At 48.6% G+C, this 22028-nt stretch overlaps 1 protein-coding gene across 3 annotated transcripts in view; it reads left to right on the top strand.

Moving 5' to 3' along the window:
* Positions 1 to 6844: 6844 nt before the first annotated feature.
* The window catches only part of MYO1H (myosin IH), a 35379-nt gene continuing 20195 nt past the window's right edge, over positions 6845 to 22028 (top strand). The window contains exons 1-3 of one of the 3 annotated variants that reach the window (XM_053280422.1): positions 6845 to 6871; positions 19817 to 19978; positions 21584 to 21699. In XM_053280422.1, the coding sequence (XP_053136397.1) occupies positions 6860 to 6871; positions 19817 to 19978; positions 21584 to 21699 (290 nt within the window). In that variant the 5' untranslated portion in view covers positions 6845 to 6859. Of the gene's footprint in view, positions 6872 to 9492; positions 9601 to 18256; positions 18420 to 19816; positions 19979 to 21583; positions 21700 to 22028 lie in introns of those variants that run through there. The other 2 variants (XM_053280421.1, XM_053280423.1) reach the window with 2 other exon arrangements.

Raw genomic sequence — 22028 nt, 5'->3', positions numbered from 1 at the left:
TGAATTTGTCAGCTGATACTTGTAAGGGGCTGTTGGAAGAGAATCCAGGACAGAATCCTCTTGGCAGCATCTCTTGGGAACATGGTTAGACACAGAGAAGGATATGAGTGGGTGAAAAGAGACGTTCTCAGGGCAGAGAGACAAAGCGGGGAGGAATTTGGTTGCACTGTGGTTACCTCAAAGTCAGGGCTGCTGACAATAGTGTTGCTGATGTAAGTGGCTGCCCACAAGTTACAAATGCCATCCAGGGATAAAAGAAAAAGTGCTGCTAACAGATAGTGACTCCCATTCTCGCTCAATAAAGGGGAAACAATGTGTTGGCTTTCGTGTTCATCTCAGGATGGATTACTCATTCAAAATGACAGCTCTTGTCTGGTGTCTCAACGTTTGGAGTGCCCGCACCACCACACGGATGCACCACATTAAATCAAGAAGCAGACCTCTCCGAGAGCCAAGTTCAAGTTCTCCTTCTCTCTCTCTCTCTCTCTCTCTCTCTCTCTCCCCCTCTCGTATATTTGGAAGATCTAAGCCAGTCAATTGCACCATCCCATGAAGTCCCCAATCTGTTGCATCCAATGACGATTAAATATCATGATATATTTTAAGACTCTTTTGCGAGCGCCCCTGCTTTACACTGATGTAGCCATGCTGGCATCAAATTTCCACGTCATCCTTTCAGTCTAACCCGAATAAAATCAAAGTAAAGTCTTCTGAATACAATTATATTTGGGTTGGAAAAATATTGACCTTTCCACAACTCCTCCAAACTATTCATCAGGACAAAGACAGACACATTCAATCTTTCCCCCCTCTGGGTGTGGTGTCAAATAGATTTTTCACCTCATCACCAGTTGGGAGATTTTTTCCGTGGTCCTTCAGCAGACGGAATAATTTGGTGAATGGCCGTACAGCAAAATGCAGTTTTAAAAGGCGCTGCATGGGGGTTTGTTCATGTTTTTGTATTTGATGTACTACCTACTTCCTTATTTAATAACTGGGTTCCTAAAGGCCCCCTTAAGCTTGAATGACCCATGTTTTGTTGCCAGGTCTATGCCCCTGACCCCAGCCAAGACCCCTGCCCCAGTTCACCTATTAGACAAACATGAATCTATCCCAGGAACGATCAGCCTCCATTATCACTAAGTGAGTCTGGCAGGGGGAGACAGGCCTCATTATTTTTAATTGGGCTCTATAGTTCTGCAGTTAAATTATACACAATGGGAACAGTTATCTAGGAAGTTCTCCTGCCGAAGAGGGCCCACTGAATGGGTGGAGGCTGCACAAGAGAACAGTAGTGCCCCCATTCATTTCAATGGGCTTTCTGCAAGAGAACGCCCTTGTGGACTGTATCCAATGCGATGCTACTCATTCCTGTAATTTGGTGCCATGTAGTCATAGATCATATAGACGACTTCTTCTTCTTCTTCTTCTTCTTCTTCTTCTTCTTCTTCTTCTTCTTCTTCTTCTTCTTCTTCTTCTTCTTCTTCTTCTTCTTCTTCCTCCCTCCCTCCCTCCCTCCCTCTCTCCCTCTCATTTCAAGCTCCAGAGTCACACAGGCTGCATTTGCACACAACGTGAAACTGGAGTTTGCTGAACCCGTGGTTAATGTTTGTAACTGTGAATGGCATCACAGACGTTCGTCCAGTCGCAGCCCAGCAACCTCCATTTTCAGGGTAGGGGAGCCCCTTCCTCTTCCTGGTCTGCCAAGGCCACAGCCCAGCAAGCTCCGTAGCACTTGCATCGTCAGACAGTGGGCAAGGCATCAGAACATCTGCAGGGCAGTAGCCATTGGCCACGATCTTCAAGGAGGTGTGCTGAGCACGATCGTACCTTTTTGGAATGAACGAACTGCCTGCCTGCCCACTCGCAGCATTTAAATCTCTTTAAATGGCAGACAAGCCCTTCTTCTGACAGCAAGGACTATCATTATTAGTGATTTTGCCCAATCTGTGTACCCCTGGACAGTTCTTCTCATGAGTTGCGAATGGGTCTCTCCATGGCCTTCTGCTCTCAGGAGAGAACGGTGCTCTCTGGAGTAGCACCCAACCTTATGATGGCATAAGAGGAATCTCTCCTTTCACTGGAGGCCATGCGGCTCCTGTGGACGTGAGTAAGGCTAGGAACAGCCTGTGTTAACCCAAGGGGGGCGGGCTGAGCCCTCTCTCCCCAGAGGCAACAAATAAAGCAGAGCCGTTCCAAAGGGCGTGGCTGCCTTTTAAACCCGACCCCGGGTCTCGCTGCCATGCCAGATGTTATCTTTGCATCAAACGAATTGGGTTGCCCGGTTTCTGGTGACTGAATGTGCTTGTGAACATACTTCTTTATTGATGCATTTTTGGAGAGCAAAACACGTTGTGCCCATCATGCCACCCCGTCCCCTTTCTCTTTGGATTGCCAGAAGGGGGAACCAGGGACTCAGTGGGAAGCGGGCATCACCCCATCATGCGACCTTTCCATTTGACAGGCTTCAAAGGTTGGGATGGGATGTGGTGGCGTCCCCGTTGCTGGGCGGCAGCTTCAGTCGCTCGGAGACAGGGGGCGGGGCAAGTGCTCAGAGAGGCGGTCATCGAGAAGCACGGCAGGCATGGAGTAGGCACGTTCCTGGGCCGACCTCTCTGTCATTTCAGTTCCATAAACAGCACAAAACTGTGGTTAGGGTGGTGTCTGTGTTTGGACCTAATGCAGCCGCCTTCAAACTTCAGGTTGAGAGGCAAAACTCACTACACAAACTGAAGGTTTAAACTGGAGTTTGGCGAGGGAAATTGCAGGTTGCTTTGGGCGCAAAACCACAGTTGCACGTGTTTGGATGTTCAGGAATTCCAACCTCTTCCCCATTAAACTCCAGTTTGGTGTTATGTGCGAATGGGGCCACACAGTTTGCCTGAAATACTTCCATTTCACAGTAGGTGGCAAGATTTGAAGAAGTAGAGGAATTTGTCCCACCCTCAGGGTCTCATTTGCAGCTCCATTTCGTGAGCACTAAGATTTCTTGTTGCATTTGCAACGGTGCCGGAATCAATGTTCCCCTCCCCTAGGCAAGTGGAGGATGGGGTGTTGGATAGATTAGACAGGCAAGAGCATTCTTTCTCACAGAAGCTCAAGCGATGGCTTCTTGCTATTGTTTCACATCCCATACTGATAACATCCTAAGGCTAAAAAGTCTCCCTAAAAATGTTGTTACTCACAAAAGTAAGGGTGAAGGTGTAGTAGCCACCCAGAGGCCTCCATCTCGACTGTCATCTTGACAATTCATTCCCCCCCCCCATTTTAATGTGTTATTAATGCGTTTTTATCTATTATGATTTTATCTTTTTATGAACTTTAAATGTTATGTTTTATGTTTTTAATTCTGTACACCACTTCGAGATTTTTATACTAGGCAGTATATACATTCAAATCATCATCATCATCATCATCTTTGTTCCCCAGAAAACAATGTAAGGAAAGAGAGCCGGAGATTATGCTTTCGGATAAAAGGCAACAAAGAACTCATCCAGACATTAGCTGATGCTGAGAGTGTCACATTCTTTAGGGGGGAAAGGCAGCAAAAGGGGGGAAGGCGGGACCTCTGCTCTGGGAAAGGCTGCCTGTAAGGAGACACAAGCCGAGGAAACTGGATTATGTTATATGACACATCTTTCTGCTGTTTCTATAGGGACTGTCCAGGATTATTCACAGCCCAATTCATTCATTTATTTTATTTATATACCACCCTTCCAAGGGCAATTTACAGCAAAATAAAAACAAAACAATTAAAATCAAAACAAAATCAATTAAACAATTAAAATCATTAACATTAATATCATTTAAAACCAACGTTACCATTTTAAAACCACGAATCCAATTAAAAGCCTGGGTGAATAAATGTGTCTTCATAAACCCGTCAGTTTCAAAGGTGTTTTGGAAAAGCTCACCCACAGGCAAACCCAAGTTCTGTGTCGATAAGGTGGTAATTATCTCCCGAGGTGTTTACACAGGATGACAAATTAAAACTGTGAAATAGGTGGTGACTCTGTCAAGCCAGTAGGCATTCTTATATTAAACAAAAACAAAGATCTCAAAAGCCATTTAAAGTGCCACTTTCTAAATTGCCTCCCAAACTGCTGTAGATTAGACACTCGTTTGTATGAAACATGCATTTTATTAACTCATTCCTGGAAAACCAGCAGTCGCTAGATAGAGGCGAGCGTCTTTGGTGATGCATGCCGCCCGCTGAAGGTGCCCTTCTGTGCAATCCAGGCCGGGCAGAAGCATACCTGACAACCTTTATCCGATGAAATTACAAATGGGGCCATTGCCCAGTGGCAGAGCATCTGCTTTGCATGCAGAAGGTTCCAGGTTCCGTTCCTGACAGCATCTGCAGCTAAGGCTGGGAAATACCCCTGCCTAAAACCTTGGAAAGCTGCTGCTAGTCAGTGCCGGTAATACTGAGCTAGATGGACCAAGGGCCTGACTCAGTAGGCAGGAGCTTCCTCTGTTCCTGTCTTCATACAAATGCCTGCTGCCTGCACTCTTCTACACTTACCGACACACCTCCCTATTCCACATTCTGTGTCCTGTAGTCATTTACTCTGCCATAATATGCCACTGATTAAAAAGCTACCCTTTCACCTTCCCCTTTTGGTTACATATCTTCCGATATGTTTCCACAATGACCACAATTCCAGCACCACAGGAGTGTCCAGCCTGCCAATCTCTATGTAAATGCAATCTCTAATTCAATACATAACTCTATTGTGTGCTAGCTCTTTTTAAAATATACCTATATTCCCCATATCTTACTGAATATCTGTGAGCTGCTGCAGCCAAAATCACTTCCGAACTTGAATACTGATTCAGAAAGTAGGATTAGAAAATGCAGCCAGCGTGCCTGTTACTCTGCTGGATCCTTCACAGTGCAATAAAACCAAACTTATTGCTTGTAATATTTAGAATCAATGGATGCAGGCTTGAATAATTGATGGGTGTTTTAGCACAAGCAAGAATTCAATTAAAATTGAACAAGAGATGCCCAGGCATGTGGTAAAGAATTCCTCTTCCCATTTTGTCTGCCTGCAAACAATACCTTTCAGAACTGGTCACTCAAGACAACTGGCAATGAAATGGGTGGGTGAGAGAGAGGAGCAGCAGCAGGAGGTATTAAGTTGCTTAAGAGTCATTCATCATGTCAAAGCCAGGCAGGAATCTGAACTCCTGAAAAGGAGAATAGATGACGGAGATCTCTCCACACGGAGGTAGGATAGCACAGAGCTGAGACCAGCCTGTAAAATGTTGCTGGAATAATTAGACCGTTTGCCAGGAAAATGTCGTGGGTGCTCCTTTGCACGCCCCCCCACCCCGGAATGAAGCATGGCGAGAAATGAGATCTGGTGGCCGAGATGTGGAGTGGATTCTATGAACGTGTGAAGCGGCCTTCTATGTAGTCAGACTAGTAAGTGGATGAGGAAGATCAGTGGCCTGGTCCGTCCTTCCTAGGAGTCTGAGGGGACTTCTTCTCCCTCACTGGGCACTGGCAAGCTCTTCTTCGGGTCCCAGTTTTGGATTGCTCTGGAGCAATTGGCCGGGGCAGGAGGAGGCTCAGGGCAGCAGCGACTGCCTCGTGCTCCCGTCCGGCCAGGGGCTTGGGGGCAAGGGGTGATGATGGGAGCGAGAGTCCAATCTGGGAACCAGGTTTTAGACCTTCTGTCTTAGCATGTTGTTGTTGTTCAGGACATTTATGTATCGAACAAAAAGTACTACAATCACAGCATTTTAACGAAGAACACTCTTCTAATACTCCTGTATTAGAATATTATTCTTATTAAGGGCATTTATATACTTAGCAAAAAGGTACTAATATTATAGTATTTTAACCAAAAAAAACCACCACTCTAATACTCCTGTTTTAGGTAGGGGTGTGTGTGTGTGTATGTGTGTGTGTGTGTGTGTGTGTGTATAATTATTTTATTATTGTTATTGTTATTGTTAGTAAGGGCATATATGTACTTATCAACTAAAAAAAAGTTCTCAACAAAGTTCACACAGCAAGGACTCACCATCCGAAACCAGAAAGATACAAGGGAGATATCTCAGCAAGTTGCTCCACTGGAGAAGGCTCTGCCCAACGGAATGGGATTTAATTCTAGGTGAACATGTTTAGGACTGAGCTGTCCACATGGCTGAGCAAGGTTGCCAGTCACCCCTTCTATTATTAACCGCACCATACATCTCTGCCGAGAGATGGCAGTTGGAAAGATCACATCCTTGCATTATTAAGTACATGAAACATTAACATGTTGTCTCAACGTCAGCCCAGTTCTCAGCACTTTTAATTTCTAAGCATCGCTTGACTGGACCCAAACTTGGGGAAAGAGATCCTGTAATTCACCCATGATGCATTATTAACTGTGAAGGCTGCACCTTAATTTGGTTTCATGAGGCTTTCGAGTTCTCAACACCCTGATGCAGGTCCTAGAGATCTATGGGGCTCTAGGGGTGTGTGTGTGTGTGTGTGTGTGTGTGTGTGTGTGACGGGTAGTGGGATTTATTAACAACCCCTTTGGTCTGGCTTATTTCCATAGTTTGCAAACAGTCAGCAATGTCGCTGCGGCTAATCAAAGATCAGCAGTGGCTGCAATATAATCTCGAAGAAGGTACAGTTTCTCGTTCTTATCTGGAGAACCGGCCAATACGTGTATCCCAGTACCTGGAGGGCAAAGCCACCGACACGCACTATGAATTATTGAGAGTTCTCCACTGGGACAGCACAGTCGTTTCTCATAACTAACGGCATCATGTTCTGCTACGCTGGATCCTAAACAACTTGCAAAGCGGTTTCTGAATGGTGTAGCTGGGACCATTGTCTGCAGCGGCTTTCAGGATGACTCTTCAGGTAATGTTCACAACGGGTCAAGGCAGCTGCTGGCTGAGCTTCAGGCGGCTGGTGCAGGCGCTCCGTGGCTTGGTGGCCAAGCGCCTCGGGAGGCTCTCTCTGGCCAGCAGCTTCCTTGGTTTCTTGGCATGGCTAGTGAGTGGGCCCTGGTTCTGCGAGGCTTGGCTTCAAGACCCAGTTCTTCCTTGGACCTGGAAGGTCACTGTTGTTCAGCCTGCCACTGCACAAGGGAGAGCAGGGGTGCCTTGAGCTCTCCCACGGCTGGGTTTATCTCAAGGACACAAAGGGCAGAGAATCCCTCCCCCTGCCCTCCCCCCCCGCCAGCTAAGCCTTGGAGACTCCAGGGCTTCTTCATGCCAGGCCCAAGGACTGCACAGCTGGTCCAACCCCCAGCGAGAGGAAAGGGGCTTGCAGTTCCTGGCCTGCTCAGAACACCCTTCCTAGTTGCAGTACGGGACCTGGCAGAACCAGAGGAATGTGTGCCTGGAGTGTGTGTGTGTGTTGGGGGGAGGCGTGCATGGCACTGTCTACTGCTGCCACTGGGTTGTGGATCAGGTCCAAATGCTGTCAAGCCCATCAGGACGATAAAGACGACGGTACAATATAGTCGGTCAGTTGTGAGCAGTCCATTTGGTCCCAATCCGTTCTCCAGAGTCATGGGCAAGCAGGCAGGAGCTCTTCGTTCCTGCCCCCGTTTGGGACTCTCCATCCACGATCTGGGTTTTGTGGGTTTCATGGGCAGCCACAGGGAGGAGGGTGAGGCGTGCCGTGGAGGAGCTGGGTAGTGCAAACCCCAGAATCCAAAGGAGGGGCAGTCAACGGACAAGCTCAGGGGAAATGATATGAATGTGTGTTTAACAACAGCAACACCCCCCCATCCCCCCCTGTAAACCCGTGGCTAGAGTAACACCACTACTCTAGAGTAGGGAACCAGTAACTAGAGACCTCTGGGCCAAATCTAACTGCTGAAGGTTGCTGTCTAGTCTTTTCTGCATCTCTTACCATCCCAGGTCAGTAGGGATTTGGAGCATGTTGCCATGTGGAAAAGAGGTCAGCTCCTCTGTACCTTTAAGAGATGCACAGAAGAGGGAATTTTGGCAGGTGCAGCTTCCCTTTCCCCTGCATAACCAGTTGCACACCTGCTGAAATCCCCATGTCTAAGCGTCTCTTAAAGGTACAGGAGCCCTGTCCTCTTTTCCACATGGCAAAAAGGAATTTGGCATCAGACAAATGCCGGTTGCAGAGTGTTGCTCTAGACCGGTGGGCAAAAGGAGCACAGAAATCCAGACAGTCACCTGAGACCATTTTGATAACGGCAAAACTTCAGGAAGGTGATTTAAGTTCCATTGGACTTCAGTGTGCCAGACCCCCAGACCACCAAAAACTCTGGCTGGCTGGCACATTTCCCCGTGGGAAGCTGGGTCTGCAGTGCCAGATCCCAGTCCAGAGAAGACACTGCAGTCAATTGCAGCAGGGTCAGGTCAGTTGTTTGCGTTTCCATTTTTTCAGCCAGTGAAACTGTTATAAAAATCTCATTTCCTCGCGCAGTCAACCATGATGGAGTGGAGGACAGAATATTACATTCATTTTTTAAAAAGGGAGGCATCATTGCAGAAGTGACAGCTTATTGGTAAGAGTAATACTTTCATTAAGGCTGTCCTTCTCCGGATCCTTTTCATGAGGCGTGGGCAGGCTTCAGGCTTGTGGGTCTACTCTGCGTTTTTTGCTAGAATAATCCAGGAGCCTGCAGGTGCAGCAGGTCCAGAGGGGCTGAGAAGGAGAATGAAGTGCTTTCCAGCAAACTCCTGTTCGGCATTCGTGTTGTGTCCCAGGACTCAGCTCACAGTTCTTCTCGCACACAAAAATCTTCATTTCAGCAGCCTAATGTGGTGGACAGGAGGCTTTTTGTTGTGGCTACTGTCAAACAATTCAGAGTCAGAAACCTCGGCTGCTCTACGGCACAGAGCAACCAAACCAGCCTCCTGCCTGCCCCTGCTTGATGTCATAACCATTTAACTGAAGACAAAGAGGACTTGTGCTAGGGGTTGCCACCTTTTCTTAGCTGGCCCCACTCCTGTGCTCTTAACAGCACTTGGGCACTTCAGGACTGAGCAAGAGAGAAATGGGCACAGAGATCGATGAGCAAACCTCCACCTGCTTCATGTCTGTCCCCAGATAAAGGCCTGGCACCAGACCCTCCTGGGCCAAAGTAGCCATCCCTTTGGGGGTGCTTCGGCAGTGTCACAGGACATCTGCAAACATTCGTGGTCTCTTGAGCTGCTCCATCTGAGGTGCAGGAGGTGCTTTCATCACCCACCAGTTAGGAAGCTCTCGACCGGTTGAACTGGGATCATTCCAGGACTTTGCCTTGTGGAGCTCCTGCTGTCCAAGGGATTGCAGAAGAGGCTGTGGTTGCCTCCTTATGATTCCAACTTCCCCTTGCCAAGTCAAGACAGGACAAGGGCTGCTGTCTGTTTCTTTAAATCCATCCATCCTGCTGAGTGGGAGGGTTCTCTCAAGGGGCCCTCCAGCCATGAAGACAAGGGGCCCCAGCTGCACCAACAGCCCCTTGTGAGGACTTGCAGCCACATATAAAGGGCCTGGGCAGAGCAGCTGCCTGCCTAAGGAGCTGGAGAGGCTTGGCTGGTTCTGTTTCCACCATGGAGGAGGCAGAGGAGGAGCAGCAGCAGCAGCAGCAGCAGCAGCTGCTGCTGCTGCCAGAGCTGGGGGTAAACATGGCTTGACTGAGAAGCCCCTTGGCACTAGAGAGGTGGAGGTGGACAGCATTGGCCCTGCAGCCCTTGTTTTTCAACAGGCCAGGTGATCTCTGTCCCTCTCTGAAGGAGTCTGGTTGGGACTGACTTTGGAGGCGGGCTGCAGTCCAAAACAAATCCCAAGAACTGCAGAAAGAAGAGCGAGATTAACAGTTCTATCTACGAGGCCTTGGGGTTTCTGTTGTGGCTTGGTGCCATTTGCTTGTGATAAGAGGGCCTTGCTGAACTCCAACCATGGAAGGCTGAAGTCCTACACTTGTCTCCTTGGGTGGGGTAGTTCCCAGTCTTGGGCTCCCAGATGTTGCTGGGCTCTCATCCTCCTCCCCAGCCCCAATGGCCCTCATTTCTCTCTCGTGGCAACTGGGGGCCCTTCTACTTGGGAGTGAACCCCATGAGCTCATGTCTGAATGAGCATGGATAAAATTGCACTGCCATGGGCCTGACTTTCTAGTTAAGAGTGTTTCAGGAAGGAGAGCTGCAGGCATGGATTTCCCCCACTTTCTAAGCAGGTTCTGCCCTGGTTTGCAATGGAAGACTCCATGTTTGAGCACTGTAAGATATCCCCCACTTTGGGGATGGGGCCATCTCTCAGTAGAAGAGCTCCTGCTAACTGGGCAAAGAGGCACCTTTTTAACGTGGTGATTCTCTTGTATTCACCAGGGAGGGGGTGAGTAACTGGCCCGATCCACCCCCAGCACAGCATCCCTCCAGTGATTGTTCCTGGTGTCTATCTTATGCTTCTTTTTAGACTGTGAGCCCTTCGGAGACAGGCAGCCATCTTATTTATTTATTATTTCTCTATGTAAACTGCTTTGGAAACTTTTGTTGAACAGCGGTATATAAATATTTGTTGCTGCTGCTGCTGCTGCATGCACAAGGTTCCTCTCTGCAGCCAGATAGAGCTGCCTGCAACCTTGGAGAAGCTGCTGCCAGACTGTGCAGGCAATACTGAGCAAGATGGACCAAGGGTCGGACTCGGGAGAAGGCAGCTTCCTCTGTTCCTAAGTCTGTGGTGTAGATTTGTCATTGTTGGCTCTCAGGCAGAAAAGTGCAAGGGCGTCGCTTGTAGGCCTGAGTGTGGTTGGTGAGGGGGCTGGCTCCGTTGTGTGAGTGAGACCCTCTGTGGTGGGCCTTGCCTCCCCGCTCTGCTTGCCTCTCATCGGCTTCTCTCCCTTCCCCTCCTTGACTTTGCAAAGTCTTTGTGGTGCGCTAAGCAGGGTGCATTGCTTGCTTGCTTGCTTTGGATTTTCCTTCGGTTGTGGGTCACTGCCTGGGAGCTGAGCTATGGGTGGCTGGAAAGGTGGGTGTCTCTCTGACAAGACTGATGGGAAGGTGCAGACTGCTACCCTCGCTAAACCTCTCCTGAGCTGCCTTTCCCCTGCCTAAAGACACCGTCTTCGGGTGTCATCATGGTCGGCTTGACAGGAAGCCTTGGAAACCTTGTCCTGGGCCAAAGCGAGCGTAGCGCTTTAAGAGCAGGATTGCATGCAGAACGCGGCCGGTGGCTGCAGCCTTGCTCCCTGACTGAGCACCGAGTTCAAAGCCGGTTATGGTCCACCACCACTTCTGCCCACATTTAACCCACCCACAGATGCTGCTGCATCTGGCAGTTCGGTGCCCTGCCTTACTGATGCTCAACACCACCTGCGTGGACTTCGGGGCTGGCCCAAGTTGAAACCCAGCCCTTGATGCCAGAGCTCTTGGGTCCATCCAGGGGTAAGTTCAGTTCCGAGATGGGGAAGGAAGGCCAGCTGGGGGTTGTGCAGGGGGCTGGCTTATCCACCCTAGGGTGGGGTGTCGAATCAAGTGTGTTGCATTCCACAAGATGCATCCTGTTCCCTTGTCGCTTCTCTAAGCTGTCTGGGGTCGATGAAGATCAAAATAGACACATGTTGGCAGAGGCGCTCTTACCCCTGGACTCTGGGGCTGAAGTCCAGCCCCCCCCCCGCCATTCTCTTTAGTCTGTCCTGGGTGATGTGGTTGCCACACCACTGGCCTATGTTGCGCTGGGCAGCAGAGTGTGATTGTGACCTGGGTGCTTTAGAGACGGGAGTGGGGAAAGAAACATGTGGGATGCAAATAAGTTGAGTTGTGTGTTGAAAAATGTTTCTGCTAAGGCTCTTTGCATCAATGTACCTGTTTCATATTCTTACATTCTTGTGAGTGCAGTTGCTGTCTGTGTGCCCTCAAGAACCCATGTGTTGAATACTGTGTGTGTCACAGGGTGTGTGTGTGTGTGTAGTGGGGTGATGCTTAACTTGCGGGAGGGTGGCAGCGGCGGCTCCAAAGGCCTTGGGTCCAGGCTCCAAAACTACCTAGGTCTGCACTCTCCTCTTGCCGCCTCTGTCCGTGCCTGGGGTGAATGTGGTCTCCCTCACCTGTAATTAGAATGGAATTCCTGGGCTCATTTTCTGCCCAAGGGCCATCTGCTCTCTTAGAGTTAGCTGTCGGTTTTAAGTCACTCTCGCACTTTCTGTCCATAAATTCCCATTATAGGCTTGGAGGTTCAGAGCCCAGACAGGATGGAGGATTTGTGTAGGGGAGATTAATTCCATTACCTACCAACTGAAAAGACCTTTTAAACAGGGCTAGCATTTGACCGAGGGAAAACATTGTTTTCCATGGTTTCCTCAAATATTGCCAAATGTCTTGTTAAAGGTAACGTGTGCCGTCGAGTCGGTGTCGACTTCTGGCACCCACAGACTAGCCCTGTGTGGTTTTCTTTGGTAGAATCCCAATATAATACCAGCAGGGGTTAAAACCTGCAACCTTCTGCTTGTTGGTCAAGCATTTCCCCGCTGCGCCACTTAAAGTGATGGTGTTGTTTAAAGCACTAACTTCTTAGAATGGTGGTGGAGATCGGGGAATGAGACTGATGACAAACCCCCTCAAAGCTTTACAGAGCCCCCTATGTCAGACTGCTTGAAGTGGTTTCCACCTCACTCCAATGCAATGGATTTGGTGATAGTCCTGGGTGTTTGTGTGATGTGGGACGCTGTGTTGACTCTGTGTGTGTGTGTGTGTGTGTGTGGTTGCTCCTTGCACCTCTGCCTAGCACGGCTGAACAGCCTCAGAATGGTGTTCCTGGCCAATGAAGTCTCTGGCTTAACCCCTGGAGTCCTCATGCTCTACTAAAACAAAACCCAAACATTGACAGTTGTATCTTCTCATCCGTCTTAGTGAGTTCCTGGCCTCTCCCTGCCTTCCCTTCTCTCTGTGCTCCTGAAACTTTGACTGTAGACATCAGGAACTGTCTTTTTGGCTCCGCTACTCTGTAAAGCACCACGGAGACTGGTGTCATGGGAATCACGCCACCAATGGCTTCGGAAGCAAGGCAGGTTTAGAAACCTATCATTGCCATAATTTTGAAGCTTACAGCTGTTGAATAGGATAGCTCTTGAGCTGCTCTCAAGCTGGTCCTTTGCAGGTTGGCTCAGAAGGTTTCAGTCTTGGGTACACACAACAGGGAGGGCTGTCCCTCTCTTGTCCCACCATAAGGCATAATGGCTGCAATCGTATGTCCTTGTACTTGGAAGCCAGCCCCATTGAACCATGTAGTGGCACTGGCTGGTTTTCTCTCCCTAAGAGCAAAAATAGGGGCAGCGTCTTGCCCGGAGTAGAAGAGAGGGGCTCTCCTTGCAAAACAGGACAGTTAGAGTGTCGGAATTTAACAGCATTCCTGAGATGATACCAGAGAGTTTTGTGGGGCAGAGGAGGGCTGGAAAGAGAAAGAAGCCTTCTCCAACCTGTTCTAAATAGCCAGGATTACTGGCCTCAAGATTTGAACAGCTTCTCTTGACCTGACAAGCAATTGTTTCACTAAAGCTGAAGTGCTGAATAGCCCTTCTTTTGCTTTTAAAAAACCCAATATTCTTTCTTTACCTGTCTTATTGTGTTAAAGTGGGGAAAAGCCAAGAGGAAGGAATTGGAGGGGCTTGGAGCCGGGGCCTGAAATGGCAGGTGGAACAGAATCTATCAAGCCCCGGTCTCAAGGATGGAGCCGGCTTAGCCGCCTGCTGTAGACCTGCCTGATGAGAGCGAGAGAGAGAGAGAGAGAGAGTTGCTAGGAACAAATCTCTATTGTTTGCTGTCATCTTGAAATGAGTGTCAAAGTAGGCAGGGGGGCCTTTGACCGTTAACTGCACAATTTAGCCGGCCCTTGTGTCCAGCATGCCCTGAGCTCCTCCACCCTTGCGGTTTCTCAGATTAGCAAAGGCGGCCCCGGACTCCCTCTAAATGGGCCATCTCTGGGCCTTTGTGTGCAGACTGCCCAGTGTGAAATTTGCAGTGACGTTAAATGTTTTCTAATGAATAATTATTGAAAGGAAATGGAGGAATATGTGTGTAATGGATTGTAGCGCATTAAAGTGTTTTATTCGGGGAACACAAAAATGTTGTCCTTCATGGGCACTTTGGGAGAAGGGCTTTTGTGTGTGTGTGTGGAGGGTTTTTTGATTCTCAGCAGATTATCCGCAAGCTTTTAAAACGGGTCCCCCCTTTTTCCTGATAGAAATAAAAAGCAGGCCTTTGGCAAGCCAGGGTTTTTCAAGATGGCAGCCCCAAAGGCCTCTGAAGAGTTAGAAGTTTGGGGTGTGTGTTTAAAAGCGTGAACACTAGCCACTTTCTCAGTTGCTTCTCCTTTTTGATTTTGCAGGGTGGGGTGTGTTCTCTACCAACCCTTCTCCTTTTCAGAGGGAGGGGCTCTCTCTTTGGTGGGGGCCAAGGCTCGGAGCCTTCCAAAAGAACTGTTGCAATCTCTCTTACCCCTCAGCTGATGATTGTGGGGTTTTTTTTTACATTATTCTGTGTCAAAAAGAAATTGGGTTACTAGGTGTAAATACCTTGAGAGGTACATTTGGATGTAGACATTGCTTAACTTTTGTAGAGGTACATTCTTCTCTAAAAAAATCAGTCACCAGATTCCACCCCCACCCACCGATGCTTTCGTGTGAGGGAGTAATCAACGTATAGATAAGGTAGACCAAGAATTTGAAATCTTTCCTTACAAACATTGATCTGTAAATTTACCATGGGCAACCCAAACTCTTGTCCTATGCTGATTGTGCTGGCTGCTGACGGCCACACCAAAGGCACTTAAGTGGGGGAGGTTTCGAGAGGGTAGGAAAGAAAAGTTGGGGGGAGATGTGTCCTTTCCTCCCCCTCCCTCCTTGAAAGCTCCTTCCCCTACCTGAGCACCAGCTAGTGGGGGCCACCACTCTTGCCCAGTTTGGATGAAGCCTAAACAGGGCCACTCCAGCCAGAGTGAGCTGGGAATACAACATCCCAGCCTCTCCTTGTGGGCCACCACTGGTTGGCACTCCCTACGCATGGGGACTTGCTTCTGCTTGGCACTCTGCACGTGCTCTTTAAAGTGTCCTTGGTTCCATGCTGAGCCACAACATTGAAACGAGTTTTGTGGCAGAGTTCTGGGACAAATTGAGCTAGTCTGCACATCCCCCAAAGAAAAACAAATAAACGTTGCAGCAAATCTATTGGCTGCAAAGAAGCACTAAAACTGGCACATACTGTGGCCGTTACCTGCCCTGAGCCCCTGAAAAGGGATGGGTAGGAAATGAACCAGGCACCAGACTAGATGCCTGTAAGGAGGGGTTGATGCTGGTGTGTGTTGTGGTGGGGGGTGGGATTGAGACTTTCTGACGCAAATGGCCCTCTGAAGCATTGTGTGTGTAGTGGGGGGACTTATATACGTAAGCCCCCCCCCCGTCTCTGACCAAATCAGCTAAGGAGCAGGGCAGTTTTCAAAACTTTTGATGTCTTTACTCAATAAAGATCTAAAATCAACAATCATTCCAATTTTGCTTTTTAAAAACGTTGTGTTTTCTTAACAAAGAAAATTAAACAAAATATTGACCCATATCCTAAAAGAAGACATCGGCCTCAAGAAAATCATTATTCTGTTGAAACACTGGGAAAGGAGCAGTTTTAAGGAGGAAAATAAATCCCTTGAGAAGAAGGGGTTAATCCCCCTCCCCTGAACTGAAGCTTTGATTTGAACCTCCTCCTCCCCTGCCACTCTGCAGGTGTTAATTCAGGGTTTTTTTAAAAAGAATTAGGAGGTCTGCTATCTACCAGTGTTCCTCATCTGCTGTTGCATCTTGAGGAAATTGTTCTAGGAGCTGTTCGCTAAACAGCGCAGTGTGCAAGCAGGAGGGGGAACTGGTGGTTCTGCCTGGAAGGGTTTTAGGCTGACCTCTTGTGGGGGGAAAGGATGCATAGCTGCTCTCGATCTGGAGAAGTTGCATACAGAATGGAAAAAGCACATAACTGTCGCATCTCCTGCAGCAGAGTTGCCATTTCACACCCTGAATCTGCTCCTGTGCTTTTAAACACATGCATGACAGGTAGCCCAGCCTGGCACAAAGATGCTTAACCTATTGGCATGCTGCCTGTCACGTAGCTGTGAAAAGCTGAGGAACCGGGGTGGGTGAAGGAAAGGAGGACAGCTGTTGCCTTCCATGTAGTGAGCACGGTCCTTTCTACAGCTTAGCTTTAGTGAAGACAACTGAGAATATACTTAACCTGTTGAACATTTGGGGTCAGTAAGCAATGAATGGCATGGGAAGCATTGCAAGAAAAACACAGCAACCCTCTTCTGCAGAAATCCTTTTATTTGTATGACCTACAAAGCTGCCTCGATGGAGTCAGGCTATTGGTCCTTTTAGTTTGGGGTTAGTCAGGTGTGCACATGTCTGTCCAGAGTTCAGTTCAGGGGCAGCTACTCATTCTGCCAGTTGGCAGCTGAAGCCAGTTGCACAAAGCACTGATTGGCTAGTGCTTACCCTGTCTCGAGTCAGCTCTCTACTCCTCTCTTCAGAGCAGTTTTTCATCTTCAAAATATGGCTTTCTGAACATTCCCCAACTCCCTGCAGTATTCATTGCCTAAGAATGTTCCATGGTGCTGAACTGCGGGCATAGGTCCGGTGAGGGACTGCAGCAATACTGCTGTCTGGCCTGCTGCCCTCACTAAGCCTCTGAGTAAGCTAGTATCTTGGCTTTTCTTCTGTCACCTTGAAAACATGCTGAATTATCACACTGAAAATACAGCACTGCATAATTTAACATTCCTCTTAACGGCTGATGTATTGCATGTAGCAGCATCACTAGGGTAGAGCGACAGAAGTCCTTTTCTTAGGTGAAAACAGGACAGGCCCTAAAATTACTATAACCAGCCATGAGTATTTTCCTGCAATATATTGACAAAATCTTGGAACTGGAGACTTTAGGCACTCTCTCTTTTATGGCTGCAAAATTCCCACCCTTGTATGCAAAAGTGAGGAAGGAGTTCCGTGTGAATTGGCAGTGGCGGTCTCTGTCTCTGTGCATGTGCTTAAAGGAGCTCTTTGCAGAGGGGAGAAGCCAGGGTGACTGTCTGGCCAGCATCTCTCTTACTGCGAGGTGAGGACAGGGGTCATTCCGACAACTCTGCAAAGAAGCCAGTTGAGCATTTTTCCGTCCCTGCTGCTGTTGGGAATAAATGCTAGTTGCTGGTAGAAACATTTAAGTGGAAAATGGAGCAGTGGCTCTACTATAAGTGACAGCATCTCTAAGCAGAGGCAGGAATGGTAACTGGGTAAAAAGAAATAGGTTAAAGAAATCGGATCCAGTAGGCAGCTCCTGCTATTTCAAGGCTGCTTCATTCTTTCTCTTTGATCTCAAAGAAGGTAAGGCATTCTTCTGTCTCTGGTTGGCAGGACAATGTTCGCTTTGCTCTCCTTGGAAGGGGTGCTGCTGAAGAAGGTACTTTGTTTTTAAACCATTCTATGCTCTGTCTTGGCCCAGTGAGAGCAACCAGCAATTTCGTGGAAGAAAAGTACTGAGAGTGACATGCCACTCTGTGTGAACGGAAAGGTTTGCTGTGTAATTCTAGATGTGTGCTGATGGGGTTGCTCAGTGGTTAGAGAAATGCAGTCGGCACATTCTCAGAGGCACTCCCACCTCGGTTATTTTAGGGTGTGTGATGTTTTCTATGCCTGAGTCCTGACGTTGAAAAATGGGCTGCGTCTTGCCTCAAGGCACAGCCCTGCAAAGTAGCTCTGCACAGATCCTAAGAGTTTGAGTTGATTGAGCAATTAAATTTGCATCTGGATAGACTCTCAAGAAGCATAATTATTTCTTTGCTTTTGATGCCTCTTTCACAATGTGGCTTCTTCTTAGGAGGGAGACATTTCATCTCCCCTCGCATGCAGGGGCGAATGCTTCTTCTGCTTGACAGCCACAGTCTTTAGAAGTACTGTCTTAAAGCAATATACTCTTTTAAAAGTCTGGTGCCTAGTTAATTGGGGATGCCTTTTTAGTTGAGGAAAAGCTTTTATTTGACACCGACTTGATGGCATACTTTACCTAAACTCTTAATAAATGAAACACGGTAGCCCTCACGTCTGATGGGTTCTTTGTCAATAACTTGCAAGGCAGCCTGAGTTCCGACCTTCTTTCTGGTCTGAATCTGCCTTTGAAATCCTGTGGGGTTCAGCTTGCCTTTGCTCCAGGGTGTGGTGGAATTGGTCCTGTGCAGTTCATGGCCCTGAGCTGGCTGGCTGATAAAGCTGTACGCAGCAAGGTCAACCTAAAGGCGACCCGTCGTCTGTCTATCTCCTTCCTTTCTGGCTGTGGTGGAGAATTCCTGTGGGCAGACCAGTGTCCTGGTCACGGACAACATTTGCAACAATATCTCTAAAGTCCAGCGGACCAAATTTAGAAAGGGTTTTTGTGAAATAGGCAGAGGAGAAGCAGGTCAGTGGAGAGAGGCCTGCCAGGTAAGTTTTTTTGAGGGGAGGGGGTGGGTGGGATGGATTTGAAACGGGAAGAGCAGCAACTGTGTTAGGCTGGGTCTGCATCATCCCTCCTTCCGCATTTCACAAGGTGGGTGAGAACAGTTCATGAGGACTAGCTACTGTTTGCTACAGCCTCAGCTCCGCCATCTATCTGTTCTGCAATGTGGAGAGACTAGTCTACCCTACAGGACTGTTGATAGTCTGTTTCAAAACATGCTTTGTTAGGATGGCCATCCGTTGGGGTGCTGTAGCAATTTCCTGCATGAAACGGGGCTGGGTGAGAAGACCCCCCAAGGACCCTTCCTACTCGAACATTCTGTGATAATTTGTACTGAGTTGAAACTGACTGGCAATAAGTGTGTGTGTGTGTGTGTGTTGCAGCCTTGTCGTTTCTAGCATGTGTGAGCAAGAGGACTATGTAAAAGGGCTAACTCTTCTTCTGCACCCCCCCGCCTTGTTCTTCTATTTTGCAAAGGGTTAGTTTTTGCCTTCCTCCCGTTAAAACAATCACTCCACACAGTTCTGTAGCCTTGGGAAGAAACTTTGTATTTCTTCTCAACACAAATGGCAAGAAAAAGAAAGAAAGAAAAAGAAAGGCAAAAACTGTGCAAAAGTTGTGAGTGTGTGTCATTTCGCAAGCCAGGAAAAAGCTAACTTTTGTAAACAGTCGCAGCTTCGCCCACTGGAGTATTTACAGGGCCCACTGAAGGGCTACTAAGCTGTTATGGAATATTTATGTAAAAATCAGGCTCATTCTAAAGGCAACATGAGATTTGAAAGGCATCAGCCTAGTTTAAGTTCAAGAGAGGCAGAGTTTGAATATCTAGGAGAAAAAACTCCTATCAGAGAAGTTTAGTGATGGACCCAAATCCTCTTGTCTCTCTCCCGGGTGGCGTGGTTGCCTGGCAGAGCATGATGATGCTCAGTTTGCAGGGGAGGGGGGCCCCCAAAGGCCTTTAGGTCCGGGTTCCAAAATTACCTAGGTGCGCTTCTGGCAATGGAGTAGCTTGCCTTAGAAAGTTGTGTAACCTCTCTTGGTCTTAAAAAACACGAAACAGAAAAAGTCCAAGGAGCTGGGCCTAGAGATGATTTTTCCCAGTCTCTTCCAGCAAGGATTCAGACAGTCTCATTACGTCCATCCCTTAAGAGGGGAATCTCTTGCAGTGCTCACACTTCTAGTCTCCCTTTCATATGCAACCAGGGTGGACCCTGCTTAGCAAAGGGGACAAGTCATGCTGGCTACCACCAGACCAGCGCTCCTCCCTGGAGGGCAGGGGAGTATATCCTGGTCAGATGTGCATGATACTTTCTGGTCACTGTTTTGCCTGCAGAAGTCTCTTGCAGGAGGACCTGACTGAGAGTGTTTCTGTGCTTTGCAGGAAGCAGCAGCGTGGAAGAAACCCAACCAGCTGAACATGGAAGGGGCTCTGATAGCCCGGGACAGAGTGGGAGTTCAGGATTTTGTCCTCCTGGATTCGCACACAAGTGAACTGGCATTCCTAGACAACCTTCGCAAGAGATACCGGGAGAACCTCATCTATGTAATGGCAAACTGGACCGTTTGGCTGCTTTTGTGGTGCTTGTTGGGGGTGCAGTGGGGCTGATGTCATGTGTCCACCTTGCAGGTGCCGGAGGAAGTGTTAGGCTAGAACTAGTGCTGGGAATATTGTGGTGACATTCTCATTGTGCTCTTATGATCGATTCAGCCTACCCAACTCTCAACGTGTTTACATTTATTTATTCTTATCCTGCTCCTCCTCCAAGGAGCCCAGAGCGATGTCCAGGGTTATGTTTATCCTGACAAGAACCCTGTGAGGTACAAAAGAGCAGCCCTGCTGGATCAGGCCCGACACCTTTCTAGTCCAGCACCATGTTTCCCACAGTGGCCCACCAGATGCCCCTGGGGAGCCCACAGGCAAGGGGAGAGGCAAGCCGTTGCTCCTCCCCTGCAACTGGTATCCAGAGGCATCTTGCCTCTGAGGCTGGAGGTGGCCTGTAGCCACCAGACTAGTAGCCATTGGTAGACCTGAACTCCATGAATGTAAGCACTTCTTAAAGCCATCCAGACTGGTGGCTGTCACCACATCTTGTGGCAGATAATTCCACAGGTTAATTATGCAGAGGGCATAACGGGCTGGAATGGACCATATCCTCACCCGGAATGGGACCTTCCTGCTGGATATAGCTAAAGATACATCCGCTCCAACATCCTGTTCTCTGCACAGGCCAACCAGGTCCGCTGGGAAGCCCATAAAGAAAGCAAGAAGGAAGTAAACCTTCACACATGCTGAACTGGATCCCCCGTGCATCAGTGTCCAGTAGCACCAGGAGCAAGGAGAGAGGGGCTGGCTGGGGAGGTGAAAGCAGCAGGCTTTCATTCCCTGCCACACACGGGTTGGGTCTGGATAAAGGTATGGCCTGATCTGCCCTATGCGATCGACCTCTCTGTGGTATGCCAGTGCCACTGCCTTGGCGTCTGCCTCTGTGGGAATTGTTTTTCTGAAGATGCTGAGGATTTCTCAGTTGGCGATATTTCTAGTACAGTCTCCCTGCCCGAACGGCAGTTCCTCGGCTCTCTTGGGAGATGGAATTGAAGTCTGTAGCCTAGGGCGATCGAGATAAGGAGAGCGAGATCTCACACTGGGAAGAGGAGGAGTCCTCGCCTCGTCTCTTCACTCTTCCCAGGGGATGCCTCTAACTGAGAGCAGATGCCTGCTCTGGACAGACCAGCAGCAGAGAGCTCTGGAATATGCTTGGGACCCCAGGCGGACTCTCCTCTGCAGGAGTGAGGAGTGAAAGGATGGACTCTTCTCTCAGAGTGGCACCACTTTGGCCCTTCCACTCTTGTTGGACTACAACTCCCATCACCCTGACTATTGGCCACCAAGGCTGGGGATCGGTCATCCAACAGCTGGAGGGGCAAAGTGGGGCAGCCCTGCCTGGAAATCAAAAACACACACACACACACACACACACACACACACACACACACACACACCCCTAGATGGCTGCACCATCCTAGGACTGGAGTCTTTTTCCAAAGGGCATTTCTGGTTGGGTCACATTGTCTCACCTAGTGACACATTTCCTGGGCTTCTCTGGTGAGCTGTTGCCCGTCTCCTTAATGTCTCCCATTCTTTCTGTAGACCTACATTGGCACTCTCTTGGTGTCCGTGAACCCGTACAAGGAACTGGACATCTATACCATTAAGCAGATGGAGCAATATAAAGGGGTCAACTTCTTTGAACTGCCGCCGCACATGTAAGTGGTGGTGGGGGGTTCTTCTCCTGCCTTCTGCATGAGTAAGTTGCTTCCCCTTCCACTCCCCCTCCTTTGAACAAGAGGAGGCAAGAGAGAGGGGGAGAGGGAGAGAGAGAGCGTGCTATTGCCATGCTAAGTTTTGTGTACCAGCCCCTTCTGTACGCGACAACATATATTTATATACTGCTGTTCAACAAAAGTTTGCAAAGCAGTTTACAAAGAAAAATAAATAGTCAGGTGGCAATTGGAGTGCAGGCACCTCTTCAAATCCCAGCCCTGCCTTTCTGTGGGTTTCTTACCACAATAAACATTTTAAAGAAACAAGCAAG

The sequence above is a fragment of the Hemicordylus capensis genome, chromosome 15 (assembly GCF_027244095.1).
Source record: "Hemicordylus capensis ecotype Gifberg chromosome 15, rHemCap1.1.pri, whole genome shotgun sequence".
In the NCBI taxonomy this organism is placed as follows: domain Eukaryota; kingdom Metazoa; phylum Chordata; class Lepidosauria; order Squamata; family Cordylidae; genus Hemicordylus; species Hemicordylus capensis.
Note: the sequence above shows the minus strand (reverse complement) of the source record. Positions and strands in the feature narration are given on the sequence as shown.